Source organism: Lutra lutra, chromosome 8 (assembly GCF_902655055.1).
Source record: "Lutra lutra chromosome 8, mLutLut1.2, whole genome shotgun sequence".
Lineage (NCBI taxonomy): Eukaryota > Metazoa > Chordata > Mammalia > Carnivora > Mustelidae > Lutra > Lutra lutra.
This window is the reverse complement of record NC_062285.1, coordinates 98,659,465-98,681,175: the sequence shown is the minus strand read 5'-3', so window position 1 is coordinate 98,681,175 and position 21,711 is coordinate 98,659,465. Positions and strand designations below refer to the sequence as shown.

General features: G+C 39.1%; 1 protein-coding gene, 1 long non-coding RNA gene and 1 other non-coding gene across 4 annotated transcripts; 1 reads left to right on the top strand and 2 right to left on the bottom strand.

The window, feature by feature from the left end:
* Positions 1-166: 166 nt before the first annotated feature.
* LOC125106460 (uncharacterized) lies at positions 167-889 on the bottom strand. Its single transcript, XR_007129325.1, has 2 exons — positions 449-889; positions 167-239 (listed from the first exon to the last, which is right to left on the bottom strand). It is a non-coding gene; the product is annotated as an uncharacterized LOC125106460 (long non-coding RNA).
* Positions 890-2,280: 1,391 nt separating this feature from the next.
* On the bottom strand, positions 2,281-21,336 carry TMEM19 (transmembrane protein 19). Of its 2 annotated transcripts, XM_047740514.1 has the most exons (8): positions 21,285-21,336; positions 20,620-20,742; positions 18,625-18,738; positions 7,926-8,063; positions 7,078-7,332; positions 6,045-6,254; positions 2,996-4,604; positions 2,281-2,700 (listed from the first exon to the last, which is right to left on the bottom strand). In XM_047740514.1, the coding sequence occupies exons 1-7, from the start codon at positions 21,319-21,321 to the stop codon at positions 4,441-4,443; spliced, it is 1,041 nt and encodes a 346-aa protein (XP_047596470.1). In that variant the 5' UTR covers positions 21,322-21,336; the 3' UTR covers positions 2,281-2,700; positions 2,996-4,440. The 2 variants fall into 2 exon arrangements, with proteins under 2 accessions (XP_047596470.1, XP_047596471.1); XM_047740515.1 differs by lacking the exon at positions 21,285-21,336 and having other exon boundaries at positions 20,620-21,006.
* LOC125108053 (U6 spliceosomal RNA) lies at positions 2,704-2,810 on the top strand. Its single transcript, XR_007129743.1, has one exon. It is a non-coding gene; the product is annotated as a U6 spliceosomal RNA (small nuclear RNA).
* Positions 21,337-21,711: the final 375 nt, after the last annotated feature.

The window sequence follows — 21,711 nt, the reverse complement described above, 5'->3', positions numbered from 1 at the left end:
ATAAAATTTTGAAGGGGGTGATGAATGACAGTTAACATGTCTAGTTTGGCAGAGAAAACAATTTTAGGAGCCTTGCCCTTACTATCATTTCCTGACTTATTAGTTCTGGAACCATTAATAGTGTATCACATGATTGAGAAATGTTGGAATCATCAGTCCTCAGAAATTCAGGTAGCCAAACTTTTTTTATTTTTTTTTATTTTTTTATTTTCCTCCAGAAAAATGTTCCTGATTATTAACTTTGAGTGATTCTTTTTTTTTTTTAAGATTTTATTTATTTATTTGACAGAGAGAAATCACAAGTAGGCAGAGAGGCAGGCAGAGAGAGAGGAGGAAGCAGGCTCCCTGCCGAGCAGAAAGCCCGATTCGGGGCTCGAACCCAGGACCTGGGATCATGACCCGAGCCGAAGGCAGCGGCTTAACCCACTGAGCCACCCAGGCGCCCCACTTTGAGTGATTCTTAAAGAAAACACTGTTTACAGTCAAACAACTTAATTTAACAAACATATATTGGACATCTACATATTTTTAAAATATTCAGGACCATTTGGAATTACAGCAACAGATACTCCATTAGGAGATTAAATAATTTAGTTGCATAATTTTGTTTTCATCTTTAAAGCATATATAATTCACCTGAAACTTGATGGCTACAACACTTTTTTTCTCATTGTGATGACATCAGAACAGCAGATGAAACACCAGGGACATCAGATGATTGGGCTCCAGTATACCCACTGCATAACAGGGAGCATCTGTTAATGCTACAGGAATGAGGCAAAGTTTATGATTTTTGCATGATTTTTCTCTATACTAGGTCTTTATCTAATTGGGATGGGGTTGGCATTTCTGAAGCCAGCACCCTACATAGGTAGGAGTTAGAAACAAGAAAGATTGGGGCGCCTGGGTGGCTCAGTGGATTAAAGCCGCTGCCTTCGGCTCAGGTCATGATCTCAGGGTCCTGGGATCGAGCCCCGCATCGGGTTCTCTGCTCGGCGGGGAGCCTGCTTCCCTTCCTCTCTCTCTGCCTGCCTCTCTGCCTACTTGTGATCTCTGTCTGTCAAATAAATAAATAAAATCTTAAAAAAAAAAAAAAAGAAACAAGAAAGATATATTCAGCTTGGCTGAGGCATACATAACCCAAGTAATGAGAAAAGCGAAGAATGGAATGACCGATTGTATCAATTCATTGTTCTCCTGGTACATCCACTGATGAGTCCTCAAATGCCACTCCTTTAAATTTTCGGGTCTCCTTCAAAAGCTTCAAAAGCCTTGGGCCACATACACCTTCCTCTCCTCTACTGCATAATAGTGTTTTAAGAAATGGTATGTACACCTTTAAGCTTCCGAGGTAGGCAGTACATATTTTTTTATTATACTTTTATATGGAATTCTATGAAAGTGGTTTTTTTTTTTTTACAGATTTTATTTATTTATTTGACAGAGAGATCACAAGTAGGCAGAGAGGCAGGCAGAGAGAGAAGGGAAAGCAGGCTCCCTGCTGAGCAGAGAGCCCAATGTGGGGCTTGATCCTAGGACCCTGAGATCGTGACCTGAGCCCAAGGCAGAGGCTTAACCCACTGAGCCACCCAGGCGCCCCTATGAAAGTGTTTTTAAAATAAACTGTTCACTCAGTAAAGAGGAAGAATAGAATGAACTAGTTAAATATCCACTTACAAAGAATGTTACAATAAAATACAGCTAAGATTAAAAGCAAAAAGAGCCACAATTCCTTATCTATAATTCTCATATCCAAAAAAAGCTCTGCAAACAGAAAGTTTCTTCCTAAATTTGGTGACAAAACTGACCTGACCTGAGGCTCTTTATAGTCTTCAGTTATCACACTTAGTGGTGCTCTTCATACATTCACCATAGAAATATTAGTGTATTTGAGAATGGCTGCTATCTTAGACTCTTTTGAGAATTTGAGGAAAATATATGTACTCTATTAGTGTTCTAAAACCTGAAAATTTTGGGGCGCCTGGGTGGCTCAGAGGGTTAAAGCCTCTGCCTTCGGCTCAGGTCATGATCCCAGGGTCCTGGGATCGAGCCCCACATCGGGGGGGAGCCTGCTTCCTCCTCTCTCTCTCTGCCTGCCTCTCTGCCTACTCGTGATCTCTCACTGTCCAATAAATAAATAAAATATTTTAAAAAAATAAAATAAAATCTGAAAATTTTGATTTCAAAACACAATTAGCCCTAGGTTTTCAAATAAAGGCTTGTCAAGCAGTATTTCCCTAACCTGTTAATGATATGGTGATTTTATCAAACCCAAAGATGTTTGCAAAAAATATTTTTATTCCATGATATGTCATGAGGATGCGTCACCAGGAAAAGAGAAAAGGCATATTGGAACAGCTATAGGAATAAACAGGCTGCATCGAAAACTAACACAGGAATGAGCTGGTAAGTGATGTAGCTATAAGACACGGTATAATTATTAGAAGATATTACTGTATAAAGACAGCATACAGCACTGCTACTAATACTGCCTGCATAAAATGCAAAGTCCCACTCTTGAAGCTTCTTTTATGCATAGTGCTTTAGGCCATTCTGATTTAGTAGTTCTCAACCTGTTTAAAATTTGAATCTCCTGGAGAGCTTTCTAGAAATAACCTATGCATGAGCCTCACCTTCAGATACTCTGATTTACTTGATCTAGGGAGGGGCCTTGGCAAGTGTTTTTAAAAATGCCCTACCCTGGTGCTCGCTTCGGCAGCACATATACTAAAATTGGAACGATACAGAGAAGATTAGCATGGCCCCTGCGCAAGGATGACACACAAATTCGTGAAGCGTTCCATATTTTTCTTGGAGAAACTTTGGACAGTGGCTAATAAGGAATGTTATCTCGACTGCATTGATGGTTTCATAAATGTAGCCATGTGTCAAAACTCTTCAGAACACGCGTGTTAACTATGAACGACTTATTGTGTGTCAATTGTGTCTCAATAAAGCTGTCTGGAAAAGCGAAAAAAAAAAAAAAATGCCCTACCCTGGCTGGCTTAGTCAGTAGAGCATGCAACTCTTGATCTTGAGGTTGTAAGTTCAAGCCTCACGCTGAATGTATAGATTACTTAAAAAAAAAAAAATCTTAAAAAAACAAAAAACACTCTAGATGATTCTCATGTGCAGCAGCAAGAACTCTTATTAAAAAGTGCTAATACCCAGGCTCTAACCCAGAACAGGTAAATTGGAATCCTTCGAAGTGAAGCCCAGGACAAGATACTCAGGTGATTCCAAAGTATACCCAAAGGTGAAAACCAATGATTGAGACCCTCTCTGTTGCCTGGATTAAGGATTAAGTGTGTCAACTGTTTGTTTTTTTCTTTCTTTCTTCCGGAATCAACTCAGTTCTCAATTATCACTGTAGTAGAGTCACCAGTAAAGAAATCTAAGCTTTATCCACTCTTAATAATGGTGGCTTATTCATGGAATCTCTCTTCAGTTTCAATTTCAATGCAAAAAAGTATGGGGGGGGGTGTATGGAAATCACATGAGAAATATTTTTAAATACTTTCAGCAAAATAATCCACACCATTTCAAACTCCTTTAGCATACAGTAAATCATAGTGAAGGATAAAACAGAAAAGTAGAATTCATTTTAGTTGAGTCTATTATTGTACAGGAGAACATAACTTCAGCACAGAATAGGAAATCATAGCATCTTCCAATCAATTCTAGGTAGCAAATAAAAAAATAATTACGATAGTTTTCCAGTGACTCTAACTGTTCAGGGTGCCAAAGTAAAACAGATTTCTATATAAATTTCAAAGACAACTAGAAAATCCATTAAAAAATATTAAATTCAAGATAATGTCTGCTCAAAAATCAACTAAAATATAAGTAAGGTGCACATTTTATGGACAGAAGATAAATCTCTTTTGCTTTTACTTAAAAATAATTTTTTTCATGCATTCTAATGGTCATCTGAAATGGACATTTACTTTTTTTTTCATTACTAACCCTGAGGAAGGAAGAACACATGTGGAGTAGCTCCCTAAGAACCATACTCCACACTTTTCACAACTGGAAATGGCAAATAATGGAGGAAATGAGGAGTATATTTATTCAGGCTTCCACACACATCAATTTAAACCACCCAAAACTAAAATTTGGGCAACTGGCATAAGTGGCATTACACTTTTAGGCCAACATACAGCAATATTTAGGGACATCAGAGCTTCATTGCTCAAGAAGCTCTATTCAGCAGAAGAAAAATAAAAGTAAGTTCTATGTACACTTATCTTTCACTACAAAGAGGTTGGCTGTTTCAAGGCAATTAATGAGAGGAAAAATGTGGAATCTCATCACAACGAATATGGGAAGAGCCAGTATTTTCTCTTTGCCAATTACAATTATTCTTCTTAGGGATGAAACTTGGGATTGCAAGTGTAGCTGAATTTACCACAGTTTCAACCTTTGTAAATGAAAAGAAGTTCACTCCCTGGGCCAAAACCCCCAAGCAGCAGTTGGGAGTAAGAGGGCAATGAGGACAGAAGAAAACAGATTCACCGCGTTGTTATCAAGAATCGGTTTCCCTGCTATGTACTTCACGTCATTCGCTGGGCTACTGACCACCATGCCAGTGCTTTCATCTAAACCTGGAGTGGAAAAGAAGCAAGTGAGGTGGAAAATCCAAATGACTTGATTTAAAACAAATTAGCTTTTCTCCTCCAAAGAATATAATCTTTGAAAAAGTCTCAACTACTTATAAATTGACTTCAGTGGATAATTATAAGGTGAGAGATATGGAACCCTTGATTACCAAGGACTTTTTTTGAAATGTGAGTTTTAGTACACCTCAATACCGTTTTCTCAACACTGCTGGAATTCCTTCACTGGAAGAAGGAAGAACATTAAAAGCAGAGATAGCATGAAACTAGAAGACTAGGTCTCCAAGACCAACCTGCGAGATCTTTGAGAATAGGAATCATGTATTTAGCCTCCGCAATGGAAACCCAGGACCCAACGTGGTGCCAGCACAAAGGAGGCATACAAAGAATTTACTGAAGGAATTAACCTTTCCTACAGCCCATATTAATTTTTTCAATCCACTCAACATGATCAGAAACTTCCCCAGTTAGGGCCCAGTGTAGAATAAAACCTAGGCTCCTAAATAAACAAACAAACAGAAAGACCCAAAAACATAGAGGGAAGGGGAGAGAGAGAGAGAGAGAGAGAGAGAGAGAGTGTGTGTGTGTGTGTGTGTGTGTAGAGTTAGTGACCTTGATCTTGAACTAAAATCAGACTGCTTCCTCCTTGGTATTTAGATAAGAGAAATGAATCTGAAAGAAAAAAACATTCTGATAGGTGGGGAGCAAAGCAGAAGGGTAGGAACAGTATCTTGGTACATGAAGAGAACTGGAAGGACTGTACACAAGGAAACTCCCCAAACTCCCAGCCTCTTACCTGTATGAATCAAAGGAGAAAACATGGTTGGTCAGAATGTGGAGGAAATCACACCTAACAGATTATGTCAGTACAGTGAAATGACAATGCCTCAGAAGCAAAAGCATAAAGCAAAAAGCATAAAGTAAAAGCTTAGAAGCAAAGCATAGAAAATTCTGGGGAAAACCAACTCTCCCATATACCTTGAGTTGGGGCTAAAAATTCAGTGGGGACAGAAAGCATTATGTCACAGTAGAAAAACAGGTCATATGTGTACAGAGTAGTACAACAATTCTCTCTCAAAGGGATTTGGAAAACAAATGGAAGGTGGAGCATTAAAATGATCTGATCCCAAATGTTCTGCTTTCCTTGGGATTAGGTGAAGTCCCCAAAGCAAAAGTATCTGTTTCCTGCACTATTATCCACCCCAAACAGCTTCTACTCATTGCTCTGTGGAATTAGTTCTCTTTCAATTAATTTAACAAAAAAAAAATTTTTTTTAAATCAGAATTGTAGAAAAGACTCTGTCTTGTCATTCCTGGCCTCTTGATTCCTCTGTCTTTGGGACTGTTTTCATTGCCATGTTTTTCTCCCCCATATTTCTTTCCCATTTACTACACCAACAAGTTGCAATAATAAAGTGATATACTTACCAGTAAACTGCATTGTAGCTCCTAAATATGAGTCTACAATTGATCCTAGTAATCCAGCCAGACCCCCAAATGCAATAATTGGCCACTGGGGAGCAGAAATGTCTAAATCATTAACAAAAACCAACTGTGTAAGGAAGTACGTGATGCCCACAAAGGTGCCACCAAGTAGACTGGAAGCAAGGCCCACCATTGTGACCCCTCCATTGGTCCCTGAAGAAAAAAAAAACAAAACATAAAATAATCCGGTTAACAATCAACAAACACATAAAATCAAGGAAACAAACAAACAAAATTGGTACCTATCTTATCAAGACCAATCGAAGAAAAGGTTCTCTTTCATACAATCCAAAGACCACAGTCTACTTAAAAAGAAGTCTTTTCTCATTAACTCCTGACATTCTAAGCAATGCAAGGGAATGGTTCCATGAAGCCAAACTGCCTGATTTCAATCATAGTTTTGCCATTTCTAAGTTATGTGACTGTAGTGAAGTTACTTAACTTCTCTTAATATCCTTGTTAGTAAGATGGAAATAATAAAAGAACCGATTCACATGAATATTAAGGGTATGAAAGAGGATGATGATAATGATTAAGAGAAAAAAATGAAAAGGACATGAGGAAGAAAAAGAAGAGAAAGTAGGGGAGAAAAAAGACAAGGAGGAGAAGGGAAGAAAAAAGGGAGGGGAGGTGATGACGAAGATAACAATATAGTAGTAGTAGTAGTTAACAGTAACAGGGAACTGAGATCTATGTTAAAGCACTAACCACATACCAGGTCCTCATGAAACACTCTAACATTCTCTTCTTTTTCCTCTCCTCCTGATACGTCTCTGTGTTTCTGTATTGTTTATCTAGGACTTGCTATCATTTCCTGCAAATATTATTTATCATCAATTTAATAGCCGACAGCAATTTTCCAGTTAAGGAGACTAAAATTCTTAACAGTCTCTTAAGTCAGAAACACAATAAGTCAGATTTTTTTTGTTCATTTCATTTTTTAATGAAATGAACTTAAAAAAACTTAAATACTCACCAACTGGAACTTTTTCCCAGGTTGTTATTAGCCTTGGCGGGCTTTTACTCAGAACCGGACCAACTTCTGAAGCCCATGTGTCTCCAGCAGAGCAGGCCAGTGCAGCCAGGAGAGACAAACACATCCAGGAAGCAGTATACTGCTTGGAAAAATCTATTGGGATTTCCCCGGGGCCATTTTCTATCATGTAGAGCAGGGCCAGCTCAGTGGGCACAGCTCCATTACAGAACACCTGAACCCAATTCCTCTGCCCACCTACAAACAAACAAGTGGATAAAAAGGACAAGAAATGTTTTCTCTTCAGAAGGAAAATCATGCAGTTACAGGAACTTAAAGTTTAAAGAAAGAAAAATTACTACAATTTTAATAATGACTACAAATCAAATGGTACCTTTGCTTACATTCTATATTGTTTTAGAATAATGATAGATTTTAATGCTTCTAAAATTCTGCAGTTACTATTGTGCTGAAGTAAGATAAACTAAATTAGGCCACTACTTAAAATTAATCTCATGTGGGGCGCCTGGGTGGCTCAGTGGGTTAAAGCCTCTGCCTTCGGCTCAGGTCATGATCCCAGGGTCCTGGGATCGAGCCCCGCATCGGGCTCTCTGCTCAGCGGGGAGCCTGCTTCCTCCTCTCTCTCTGCCTGCTTCTCTGCCTACTTGTGATCTCTATCTGTCAAATAAATAAATAAAATCTTTAAAAAAAAATTAATCTCATGCAAAATTTATTTATTTCAACAGTCTAAACATGTTCTGATTATAAGCTTATAGTATCTTGGGATGAAATAAAGTGATAAATTATAAGTAAAGTAAATTACAAGTGATGTCAAACATAATTCATTTTACCTTCTTTGTATTCTGAATCTAGATGCTTCTTTATTTCTCCCTTCCATTTAGTGAGTTTTGAAGAAGAAAGGAAAAACATCAGCAAAGAGGTAAAAAAGCTGAAATTTGCAATGGTTAGGATAAATCCAACCACAAGCCCTGAAAGAAACACATACATACACAGAATTATACTCATTCCATACATTAATGCAGTGAAAAAAAGAATGGAACTTTTTTCAGTTATTTTTTACATTATGACCTGAAATGTACATTTCCAAAACATTTTCATTTTTACCAATTCAGGTATTACCAAATAGTAAACTAAAAACTGGTTTGAGGGACGCCTGGGTGGCTCAGTTGGTTGGACGACTGCCTTCGGCTCAGGTCATGATCCTGGAGTCCCGGGATCGAGTCCCGCATCGGGCTCCCAGCTCCACAGGGAGTCCGCTTCTCTCTCTGACCTTCTCCTCACTCATGCTCTCTCTCACTGTCTCTCTCTCAAATAAATAAATAAAATCTTAAAAAAAAAAAAAAAATAAAAAAACTGGTTTGATTAAATTGAGATAAAATTTTTTTACATTTTTACCTCCTTTCAAACAAACTATAAATATATGAATGTATGTTATCATTATAGACATACTTTTTATAATCAAATTGTAGAACACAATAAATAGTAGTGATTTATATATAATATTTGGATAGATAGCTAACTTTCCAAATTAACTGTGGATCTCCCAGGGAGGTTTAGATTGTATAGTCTTTCTAGCTTCTAATTTTTATATTTTCCCTTCATAGCCTGGATCTTTTTTTTCCACTTACAGGCTAGCTTTTCAAAAAACTTTCACATGCCGTTTTGTTGAGCCTCATAAACTATGTGAGAAGATGGAGATAGTGTTTCTTAGTTATGTTTTAATATGTAAATCTACCAAAATAATCCTGGATTTTATGTGGAATCAAAAATGGAATACTTTCTGTAAATGTGATTTCAGATTTTTAGACTTTTTTTTGTTTCTTTTATTTGGACAAAGAAGAAAGGGGACATCCTTCATTTTTCCATGAGTGAACAATTTCAAGGAAGGCTTATAATACCTACAGTCTAATCAGAAGAACAAACAAGATTGTGCACATGCATGATTGCATGTGCAAGTGGGTGGGGTGGGGGTAGAGGCAGAGGGTAAAGGAGAGGAGCAGACTCCTAGCTGAGTGTGGAGCGTGACACAGGGCTTGATCTCACAACCCTGAGATCATGACCTGAACCAAAATTGAGTTGGATGTTCAACCACCTGAGCCAGCCATGTGCTCCCCTATAGGTTATTATATAGAAAAGATGCATATCTGAATTAGCTTCTTTTTTTTTTTTTAAGATTTTATTTATTTGACAGAATGAGACAAAGTGAGAGGGAACATGAGCAGGGGGAGTGGGAGAGGGAGAAGCAGGCTTCCTGCCAAGCAGGGAACCCAATGTGGGGCTCGATCCCAGGGTCCTGGGATCATGACCTGAGCTGAAGGCAGACACTTAATGACTGAGCCACCCAGGCACCCTGGAATTAGCTTCTTAAATTACTCAGATAGGAGCACCTAGGTGGCTTAATTGGTTAAGTGACAAGAGTCTTGATTTGGGTTCAGGTCATGATTTCAGGTGGTTAGATCGAGCCCTGGATGTCAGGCTCTGGGCATGGAGCCTGATTGGGATTCTTTCCCTCTCCCTCTGTGCCTCCCAACCCCCCACTGGAATGACTCAGATAATCTTTAAAGGCCTTTGTTACAAATTTTGAAAATGTTCTTAGAGTAAAATTGGTGGTTAAGCAGCAGAGTACTCTTGTTTCTATTACCACAATGGTTAGTTAATACTACAAAAATGAATGGAACAGAGGATTTGGGGAAGACAGAAGAGTAGGAAGCACCAGGAAATCTGTCTTCCCACCTAGACAACAATTGCACTGGAAGAATCTAACAAAACTGTTTTGGAACTTTGGAGTCTACTGAAGGCTTGTAACTTTCAAAGGAAGGCTTGGAAGGGAAACTGCACTTAACTTTGGTCAATTTCACTTCTTTTTTTTTTTTTTTTAAAGATTTTATTTATTTATTTGACAGAGAGATCACAAGCAGGCAGAGAGGCAGGCAGAGAGGCAGGCAGAGAGAGGAGGAAGCAGGCTCCCTGCTGAGCAGATAGCCTGATGCGGGGCTCGATCCCAGGACTCTGAGATCATGACCTGAGCCGAAGGCAGCGGCTTAACCCACTGAGCCACCCAGGCGCCCCCTTTTTTTTTTTTTTTTGGTAAATTTCACTTCTTAACAGTGTAGCCTCCTACCCATCTCCCACTCCCAGTCCCATGGCAGGCAGGGCAGGAACTGCAGGTGCAGTCTGCACACAGCTTGTGGGAGCCAGGTTGGGCAGGAAAGACTTATCGTCCACATACCAGGATTTGATATTTTTTAAAGATTTCATTTATTTATATGACAGAGAAACACAGTAAAAGAGGGAACACAAGCAGGGGGAGTGGGAGAGGGAGAAGCAGACTTCCCACCAAGCAGGGAGCCCAGTGTAGGGCTTGATCCCAGGACCCTGGGATCATTACCTGAGCCAAAGACAGATGCTTAACAACTAAGTCACCCAGGCACGTCTCAGGATTTGTATTCTGGTCAATGATTGCTGCTTCTGATTATGGAGGTATAGACATAGAGGCTGGCAGCCGTTATTACACTTCACCCCCCAACTGTTACAAGCCCTTTCTTTTCTGGCTGAAGAGACTTCCAAAGGATTTAAAAGACTGATGCTAACCCCCCTTCATTTTTCTGTTTTTCCTCCTTTGGAAAGCCAGACATTAAAGACTAGGACATTCAAAAGAAACTCCATTTATGGGGAAAATTAGAAGGTGATAGTGCATACCCAGGGAAAGGTATAGGCTCAGAAAAGACTGGGAAGATCTTAGGTTTACACATCAAGGTAATCCCTGGCACAAAGACAGCTGCGACAATCAAAAGCAAGACAAAACAAAATGAAAAAGAGCAAACCCTGGGGACAGAGGAAATTCTGATTTCCAGAGCTGCCACACTGTTAGATTTAAATGTCCAGTTTTCAACAAAAATATCATGAAGCATATGAAGAAACAGACAAGTATGGCCCACTCAAAGGGAAAAAAAAAATGAATGGAGACTGGAAGGCCAGATGGTGGACCTACTAAGCAAAGACTTCAACCGTTTTAAAGATGCTCAGAGAACTAAAAGCAGACATGAAGAAAGTCAAGAGAACAATATGGGACAATATAGAAATACTAATAAAGAGATAGAAATCTAAAGAGAAACTGAAAGGGAATACTGGAGTTGAAAACAACTCAGTAGAGATTCAAAGGCACATTAGAGCAGGGAGAAGAAAGAATCAACAAACTTGAAGACAGGCAATGGAAATGATCCCATATGAAAAACAGAAAGAAAAAATAATGAAGAAAGGAGAACAGAGCCTGTGGGATATATAGGACACCATTAAGGAGAACAACACACATGTGGGAGAGCCCAGAAGGAGAAAAGAGAAGGAAAAGGGGGCAGAGAAATTATTTGAAGAAATAATGGCTGAAACCTTACCAAGTTTTTTTTTTATTCCAAAGTTTGATGAAAGACATACATATAAACATACAAGAAAGAAGCCTAGCAAACTCCAAGTAGAATGAATTCAAAGAGAGCCACACTGAGACACGTTATAACCAAACTGTTCAAAGACAAAGACAATCTTGAAAACAGAGAGGTAAGCAACTTATCACATATGAGGGATCCTCAATAAGATTATCAACAGGTTTCTTATCAGAAACTCTGGAGGCCAGAAAGCTGGAGGCCAGAAGGCCAGAGGCCAGAAGGTACTGGGCTGATATACTCAAAGTGTGAAAAGAAAAGGAAAAAAATCTGTCAAACAAAGAAGCTTATATCCAGCCAAATCATTTTTCAAAAGTAAAGGAGAGGGGTGTCTGGGTGGTGCAGTCAGTTAAGCATCCAACTCTTGGTTTCAGCTCAGGTCATGATCTCAGGGTCCTGGGATCAAGCCCCGCAACGGGCTCTACACTCTGCAAGGAGTTTGCCTGAGATTCGCTCTCTCCAGGACACCTGGGTGTCTCAGTCAGTTAAATGCCTGCTTTCAGTTCAGGTCATTATCCCAGAGTCCTGGGTTCAAGCCTGCATCAAGCTCCCCTGCTCACCAGAGTAGTCTGCTTCTTCCTCTCCCTCTGTCTCTTCCCCAACCGACATACACTTGTACTCTCTCTCTCAAATAAATCTTAAAAAAAAAGAGAGAGATTTTCTCTCTCCATCTCCTGTTTGTGCTCTCTCTCTCTCAAAAAATAAATAAAATCTAAAAATAAATAAATAATAAATAAATAAAATCTTTTAAAAAAATAACATATAATGTGTTATTAGTCCCAGGGGTACAGGTCTGTGAATCACCAGGTTTACATACTTCGCAGCACTCACCATAGCACATGCCCTCCCCGATGTCCATAACCCAACCACCCTCTCCCCCCACCCCCGCAACCCTCAGTTTGTTTTGTGAGATTAAGAGTCTCTTATGGTTTGTCTCCCTCCCATCTTGTTTCATTTATTCTTTTCCTATCCCCCAAACCCCCCATGTTGCTTCTTGACTTCCTCATATCAGGGAGATCATATGATAGTTGTCTTTCTCTGATTGACTTATTTCGCTAAGCATAATACCCTCTAGTTCCATCCATGTTGTCACAAATGGCAAGATTTCATTTCTTTTGATGGCTGCATAGTATTCCATTGTATATACACACCACATCTTCTTTATCCATTCATTTGTTGATGGACGTTTAGGTTCTTTCCATAGTTTGGCTATTGTGGACATTGCTGCTATAAACATTCGGGTGCACGTACCCCTTCGGATCACTACATTTGTATCTTTAGGGTAAATACCCAGTAGCGCAATTGCTGGGTCATAGGGTAGCTCTATTTTCAAAAAATCTTTTTTTTTTAATTAAGATTTTGTATTTATTTATTTGAGAGAAAGCACAAGCAGGGGGAGTGTCAGAGGAAAAGGGAGAACCAGGCTTCCCGCTAAGCAGTGAACCCAATGTGGAACTTGATCCCTGAACCCTGGGATCACCACCTGAGCTGAAGGCAGACACTTAACTGACTGAGCCACCCAGGTGTCCCAATAAATAAAATCTTAAAAAAAAGTACAGAAGAAATTAAGAGAGTTTGTTATTGATGTTATGCTGGCAAAAATTCAAATAAGAATGTTCTAACTTTAGGATGTTATATGTAATTGTCATGGGAACCACAAAGAAAACAGTTGTAAAATATACACAAAAGGAAATGAAAAAAGGAATTCAAACATTTAACTACAAAAAATTAAACACTAAACAAGACAGTAATATAAGAAATGAACAACAACAAAAAAAACTGTGAGAGAAGCAGATAAAGAGAAACAAATAGCAAAATGACAGAAATAAGTTTCTCCTTAGTAATTATTTTAATTCTAAGGAATAAGGGTGCCTGGCTGGCTCAGTTGGTAGAGCATGTAACTCTTGATCTTGGGGCTGTAAATTCAAGCCCCACATTGGATGCAGAGATTACTTTAAAAAAAAGTCTTAAAAAAAAAAAGTAAATGTAAGGGGATGAAATCCTTCAATCAAAAGACACAGAATGACAAAATGAAATAAAAACACATAGTCCAATGCTGTCTATAGAGAACTCACTTTAACTCTATAGAGACTTAAAGGTTTAAAGTAAAAGGACTGAAAAAGATATTCCATGCAAACAGTAACCAAAAGAGAGCAGAAGTGGCTACACTAATACCAGACAAAATAGATAAGCTCACTTCTGAACCATATGACATAAACCCACATTTTTTCTTCTTTCTCACATTTTCTTTCTTTCTGGTGTAACAAGACGCTCTAACCTCTTCCCAAACCCAGTTTTCCCCAGTCCTGGAACCGGTCATCTCTCTAAGGAGTTTTGGTACATTTTAGTGGGGAAGGATATTGAGGGTCAAGATCTAGGCTCACAGTGTGTTCTTTGCTACTGGGGTATATTTGATTTTTGTGGACAGGGCAAGTGAATACACACACACACACACACACACACATGAACACAAGGTATACACACATGCATATAAATATGCATATATACATGTATATATATACACACACACACACGTATTTTAGAAATCACAAGATCACACCAATAACTCCAACTACAATCCATCTCTACAGGTTTTCTCTTGCTTTTCCCCATTCCACATTTGAATGCCTCTTTCCATGGTAAGAACCTGGTTTCAAACAACAATGCTAATTTCACTCATTTTTCTCAATCCCCTATCACATTTAAAACTTTTAGAACCACACTAAAATAATTTAGATTTGTTTGGCATTCTCCCCTCCCCTTAATCTAAGACTGAAGGAATATAGTTAAATGCTATGTTCCTAAGTTTTCTTTTTTTCCCTCCAGTATGCTTATAGTATTGATTCAAAATACAATTGGGTTCATTTGTTTTAGTTTGCTTTCAATTTTAGATTCCCCCTTTTCCCATCCTTACTATTTTCTTTCTTAAATATGTAGAACACTAGCATGCTTTCAAAGGTCAAACTTACACAAAAACGTATACTAAGAAAAGGGTCACTTCCTCCCAGGTCCCTTTGCCCCTCTCCCTCCACATTTTGCTCTCCCTCCATTCTTTGTAGATAACAAACTTTATTGTTTCTTAGCATATCATTACTGTGTTTCTTTTTATAAAGTATATATAATGCATGTTTTCTTATCTTCCTTTCTTCTTTACATAACAGGTAGCATTCTCTAAGTGTTCTTTCCAACTGATAAGCACATTTTTTTTTTAAAGTTCTTTGCCCAAAGTGGGGCTTGAATTCAACCCCAAGAGCAAGAGTCACATACTCTACTAGGCCAGCCAGGCACCCCATAAGCACTTTTTTTTAAGCTTTTATTTATTTATTTGACACACAGAGAGAACGAGAAAGAGAGCACAAGCAGGGGGAAGGGCAGAGGGAGAGAGAGAAGCAGGCTCCCTGGAGCAGGGAGCCCAACATGGGGCCCGATCCCAGGACCCAGGGATCATGCCCTGAGCTGAAAGCAGACACTTAACTAACTGAGCCACTCAGGTGCCCTTTTATAAGCACTTTTTAAATAATAATTTTATAGACCTCCTTTTGGGGAGAGAATGTGCTAACTCTGCTGTTGAGCACACGGATCAGTGGCACTCAAGAAATTTACATTCTTTGTTAATTAGTCTCTTACAAGTTTGGGTGCTTTAAGACTAAACTTCCAGTTTGGGGTAGGGAGTCTGAAGAGAATCCACCTCTGGCCCTGCAGGGCTGGGGACCGGCTTCCTAAAATGAGACAACCACACTAAGCCACTGTTATCTTGTGCGGCCCTGTCCAGGCTGCCTGCTTGTATTTCTAAGTACAAATTCTTCCATCCCTGACTAACTTTATCATTAACAATTTCCATTCTCAGGCCTGGCTAGCTCAGTCAGTAGAGCACGCAACTCTTAATCTTCTGGTCGTGAGTTCAAGCCATGTGTTGAACGTGAAGCCTGGTTAAAATGGAAACAAACAAACAAAACAAAAAAAATAACTTCCATTCTCTATAACTCTTAAGATAAATATATTGTTTTGTTATATAAAGATTTTTGTTAACATGTTAAACAAAACTATTAATGGAACAGACATTCAACAGGTGTTTAGTATTAAATAGTATTTTCTTAAATAATAGAACAGGGGACCAGCTTTCTATTTCTGTAGAAAGTCTTTCTGTTGGCGTCTCAGTCAGTTAAGCATCTGCTACAAATCATCTACATCCTTTTTACTTCAATCACCTTGAAATACCACATGAAATGATCAATGTTCATGGTGATGACAGGTTCAGAATGAAGAAATAATCTTAAGGCAATGTACTTTTAAAGAATGATTTCTTTCATGTAGTCTAAAAATACCTTGGTACTTTCTGCAACTCCTAACTATGTCTGAACTCTGACTCATATACCAGTCCCATGAGACAATGAGCAACAGAAACTGGTTTTATTAGGTCTGATCAGCTCTGGCTATCTGACAAAATGACGCTTTTATTTCAGAAAGACTGAACACCAGACACAATTTGGTGACTTAAAAAAAGCAAGGCCACTCTTATGAAATCACACGAAGCACAACCACTGGCCTTTCTAGACAATTCTCCATTTGCGTGCATTTCCACTACACTTACAGCATATAGCTCTGGGGATTAAATGCCTCAAACCCATCTCTTTTATCATCTGTGTCCCCTGACTAAAACAGTAAGCTCTCTGACAATGGGATTTTTATCCATTTTGTTTATCACTAAATCCTAGGTGCCGAGAAAAGTATGTGGCATATAGGAGACCCTAACAATACGCTTGTTGAATGGATGACTGGGAAAAAAACCAGTAAGCCACCAAGCTGAATAGTCCTGGTAAGTGAAATTAAATTTAAACTTGTCAAGTCAAGCGATGCCTGTGTGGCTCAGTTGGTTAAGCATCTCCTTGGCTCCTAAGCATGACCTTTGGCTCAGGTCATGATCTCAGGGTTCTGGGATCGAGGCCCACATTGGGCTCTTTGCTCAGCAGGGAGCCTGCTGCTCCCTCAGCGTGCTGCTCCCTCTGCTTTTGCTTGATGACAAATAAGTAAATATATTCTTTAAAAAATAATAAAACTTGTCAAGCCAAAAATCCAATGACAGACTGTCCATACTGAGTTCAAAGGAACACAATGAATAAGTGGACTATATAATACCTCCTTCGAACAAATCATCTACTCAGTGCTTTACAGTTTATAGTCACATTCCCATATGTCCCCTCATGTGATCCTCCTTATTCTCAAAATAATCTCTCAATGAGATCAGAGGCAGCAGAGTGTGTTTACAGTGCTAAATTAGGACTAATGACCAGTAGCAGTATTTTGAAGGTTGGGTAGATGGCTTCAACATGAAGGCACGCTTCTAGGAGAGGCACCTGGATGGCTCAGTTAGTTAAGTGACCGACTCTTGATTTCCAGTCAGGTCAAGATCTCAGGGTTGTGAGATGGATCCCTGTGTTGGGCTCTGCGCACTCAGCACAGAGTCTGCTTAAGATTCTCTTTCCCCCCTCCCTCTGTCCCTCTGTCCCCAAGCGCATGCTCTCTCTAAATAAATAAATAAAATCTTTAAAAAAAAAAAGACCTCCCAGTTCTAAATAATTGTCATTCTGGGGGCACCTGGGTGGCTCAGTCATTTAGTGTCTGCCTTTGGCTCAGGTCATGATCCTGGGATCCTGGGATCAAGCCTCGAGTCAGGTTCCCTGCTTGGTGGGAGGTCTGCTTCTCCCACTCCAACTCCCCTTTCACTGTGTCTCTCTGTCAAATGGGTAAAATATTTAAAAATAAATAAACAAACAAATAAATAAATGTCATTCTGTAGTGATCTCATCCTGCATGTCGTATTTGAGGGGGAATCCTCATGGCTTGGGGCTTATAACACTAGCATTATATGAGAGTCCTGATGTCACATCAGATCATGTCACCCCCTTGATTTGAGGCAGGGGAGATTCCACCTAGTTTGGAATAAAATCTTTACTATGGAGCGCCTGAGTAGTTCAGTTGGTTGAGCATCAGTTTCAGCTCAGGTCATCACCTCAGAGTCCTGGGGTCAGCCCTGCATCAAGCTTTGTACTCAGTGGGGAGTCTGCTTGGGACTCTCTCTCTCCCGCTGCCCCTCCCTCGTTTGAGCTCTTACTCATACACACACGCTCTCTTTGCTAAAATGAATAAATCTTAAAAAAAAAATCTTTACTGTGTCCAAGACTCCTTATTACCTACCTGGTCCTTGCCTATTTCTTTAATTTTCTATGTTCCCTTTTTTTGTTGTTGTTGTTTTTTAAGTATTTTCCAGTCAAATGAGTCTATTCTCATACCTAAATAAGCCAGAGTATATGTCAGGGTATTTACACATGTTATTCTGTCAGCTTGGAACATGCTTGTCTGACCTTCTCACTGCTAGCTTCTTCAAGTTTTGGTTCAAAACTACCTCCTTAGAGTAAAGGGTTATGCTTGACCCTATATACAAAAGAACGCCCACATTCCCTAACATACACACTTTATTATCTTAATTTTTCTCATAAAATTTATCATTATATAAAAAGTTTTATGTATTTTGTTACCTGTTATAAAGAATAAAAGTTCCACCAGAACTTGAAATCTTGGCCTTGTTCACAGCCATATCCCCAGTTTCCAAAAGAGGGGCATATAGTAAGTACTCAATAAATATGTACTAAAAGAACAAAAATCTGGCCTATCCCTAACTCAGTTATGAAAAATAAATCTAGGATACTTAGTTTGGACTGCTTTGTTTGAGGCTACTAATAGCAATTTCCTAGAATGATTCTTTCCAACAGCTCCTCTACTGTACACCTACCAGGAGTGCTCCAATGTTTCTGACAGCAGGTAATTTAATACAACTGAAAGAGCAAAATAATCAAGGAACTAAAAAATCTATCCTATTAATCCACTTGATATCAATTGAAAGTTAAATATGTACATTGCACTGAGTATGTCAGTATCTGAAATTCTGACAGAATAGGAATGCTGAGGAACAACTTTATCATTGTCTAAAATGCATAATGGGATTTATAGTCTCTTAAGTTCAGAATTTAGAAAACATGAGTTTAAATTATATAAGCAAGCACTTATTACATAAACAGTTAAAAGAAAAACATACCTCCTAAAGCCCCACTGTGGTCTAGACTTTTTTTTTTAAAGCCATTAGAGACGATCAAAACAGGAACAACAACAGAAAACAGCCAACGCCAAGGAGAAACAGGCTGTAAATTACCTAAAAAATTAAATTTACAGGTAAGTCTTGGCTATAAGCTTTGATAACTGCATTCTGGATTAAAATACTATCATAAGCAGAGAAACCGAGATGAAGTCACCAAAGTAAAATATGTTAAGATTTGTGTATTTCCAGAGAGACAGTTCTTTTGGGAAATGACCAAGTAAGTACTAAGTTTTGGTACTTCATACATATTTGGAGATTTGAAATATATATCTTGTTCCCCACTGTTTTGAAAAGGAGACATGTATTAAATCTCAAGGATTGTACAGAGCATGGGGCGCCTGGGTGGCTCAGTTGTTAAGTGTCTACCTTTGGGTTTGTGATCCCAGGGTCCTGGGATTGAGCCCCACATCAGGCTCCCTGCTTCCACTTCCCTTGCTTGTGTTCCCCCTCTCACTAGGTCTTTGTCAAATAAATAAAATCTTAAAAAAAAAAAAAAAAAGAATTGTACAGAACAAACTACTTTCTTATCAGGATTCAATTATTCCTCTTTCTGCTTTTTAGAGAGATTTATTTTTTAAAGTAACATTCTTACAGGCTACACACCTCTATTCAACAATTAGCAACTGATTTTTCCAAAGGTCGCATTCACCTCACAGATGTTTTTGTTTGTTTGTTTGTTTGGCTAGCATAATGTTTTCAAAGAGTTGGGAGTCAATATTTAAAGATTAGGAGATTTCATATAAAAACCCAGAACCTTGGCTTCTGTTTTAAAAACTGGATGCTCAGGCCCACATGGCAGAATTGACCACAGTGGAGAGAGACCACCGTCTTTAGACAGGTCAGAGCTTTCTCGTTTAAAATCCCCACAGTTCCTGACAGACTCCTACACACCAAGACTAAGTTAAGTACAGTGACGAAAAATGTGAACTATTGCTTTGGCCCACATTTCTATCAAAAATGGGAAAATGGAAGGCAAAGCAGGCCAAATGTTCAAAAACAAAAATTCTTCTTCTGAAAATGAACACAATTCTTGTGGTTTAAGATGCAAAAATCAGGTGCCTGGTTCCAGAGGGACACTTTGGTCTATAAATCCAGGTTTATTCCATTGAGTTCAAGTCAGACTTAATAATAGCACAAACAAACACAAAATAATAGCACACACAAGAATTTCCTCTCATACCTCTTCTCTTCAAACCCTCATGCTCTACTGTGAATCATTATGAATGAATAAGTCTGAAAGCCTCTGAACCTGAACACCACTCATTCGATTATTCACATGTCTCTGAAGAAGGCTAAGGTCTGAAATGGCAATCCCTTTCTCACTCTCACTTTTTCCTTTCAGCTGAACAGAATTCCATTTTTATAGGACTACCAAGGAAATTTCTGTAAAGGCATACTTAAACTCTAAGGAGTATTCAAAACTGTCTAGGCTTGAGTCCAGAATATCTTATAAAGTTGGGCTTCAGATTTTAAAAAGATGTCTGTTCTTTTGAAGTGACCAAAGACCAGACAAATCCTCCAAAACTCCAAATGTAAACATTATACCACCTTTTATTTTTATTGCTATTTTTACAGGATATTTAAAACTGATAAACTACTTACAGACATTCTTACTAAAAGCATCACTGCAATTGTTTTACAAAACTGTATTTCATTTCACTTATTTCTCATGTAGATGTAATAACTACACACAACGTAGAAATGTATTTTGAAATGTTTAACCAGTATTATCAGAGGCAGCCTTTATTAAAGGTTTTTAAATCTTCAAAGCAGTGTTTATATTTTAATGTTGGTAAATTAAATTCAGGCTGTGGAAGTTAGGAAAACATAATTTATAACCACTCATAAGACACAAGTTTTGGATTTCATTAATGATACAATGTTCAATTCCACCAATTAGATTAGAGGAAAACAACTCAGAACATTCATACTTACCATAATAGGTGCTTGCAGTCATAGACATAATCCAGAAAGCTAAAGAAATGCAAATGATCAGGCTCAATATAACTATATTGGTTATCATCTTTATATACTTTTTGCAAATATTGTCGTCAGGACCTGTCATGGAAAATAACATGAGCCCTTGAGGGACAGAATAGTGTTTCTAGGGAAAAATAAGTCGTTTAAGTTGCCAGTAAAAAATTCCCGGAGGCAAACATAAATGCCAACATCTTCCACCGACCGCAAAAATAACATAAATCCTAACTATTTCTGGAAACTGCGGCTGACGGTTAGCTCAAACTCCTGTGGGCGATGTTAAGGTCTCACTGGAAAAGCAAAGCTCATTCCTTACGAGCGCTGGGTCCTACACCCACCGTCACTTCACACCTGAGCTCCGCTGCCAGGAAGGCGAAAGGAAAGCGGAATCAGCCAATCGCCGGAGCTGGACAGCGGGCTCCGCCTCCACCACACGCCCACGCGCTGACGCGGGGTCGAGGGTGGGGGGGGCCGTCGGTCGCACAGAGACAAGGCGCGCAGCCAGAACCAGGTGGGTTCCGAGGGTGAGCCCTGGGCGGTGGGGTGCGGTCCCGTCGCAACAGCCGCGGGAACCGCCCCAAAGTTCAGGTCCAGACCGCCAGGCGGAGGACCCTGAAGCTCACCCACATGCCGAATCGCGTCTCCTTTTCCTGCGCGCATGCGCTGCCGCCATCTAAGGGCGTGGCTTCACTCACGTGAGCATTAAAAGGCGGCTCCAAGGACTGCGGCTTAGCAGAAGCACCCAAGGGCCCCCGGGTTTGAATTTCTCCTCTGAATAGTGATCTGGAGTCTTAGAATCTTGCATTTGAGAACATACTCAGGGAAGATTGAAACTACCACTAGGGTAGGAATAGAAAACAGGAGTGCAAGTGAATTTAAACCCAGTAAGTCCATTTCAACCGTAATTAAATGCTTTTTCATCTATAAAAAGTTCATGCCATATAATAATATGGTTTTAAAAGATTTATTGATTTGTTTTAGAGAGAGAGCACAGTGGAGGGAGGGACAGAGAGAACCTCAAGCAGACTCCCTGATGAGCCCGGAGCTTGC

Excerpts from the sequence above, each read along its gene's own strand:
- TMEM19 (XM_047740514.1), bottom strand. The coding sequence starts at position 21,321 with ATGCGCGCAGGAAAAGGAGACGCGATTCGGCATGTGG. Across the intron at positions 8,064-18,624 it reads CCACAGTGGGGCTTTAGGAG|GGCTTGTGGTTGGATTTATC; the intron begins GTATGTTTTTCT and ends TGTTTCTTTCAG. Across the intron at positions 7,333-7,925 it reads AGATTCAGAATACAAAGAAG|GTGGGCAGAGGAATTGGGTT; the intron begins GTAAAATGAATT and ends GTTTGTTTGTAG.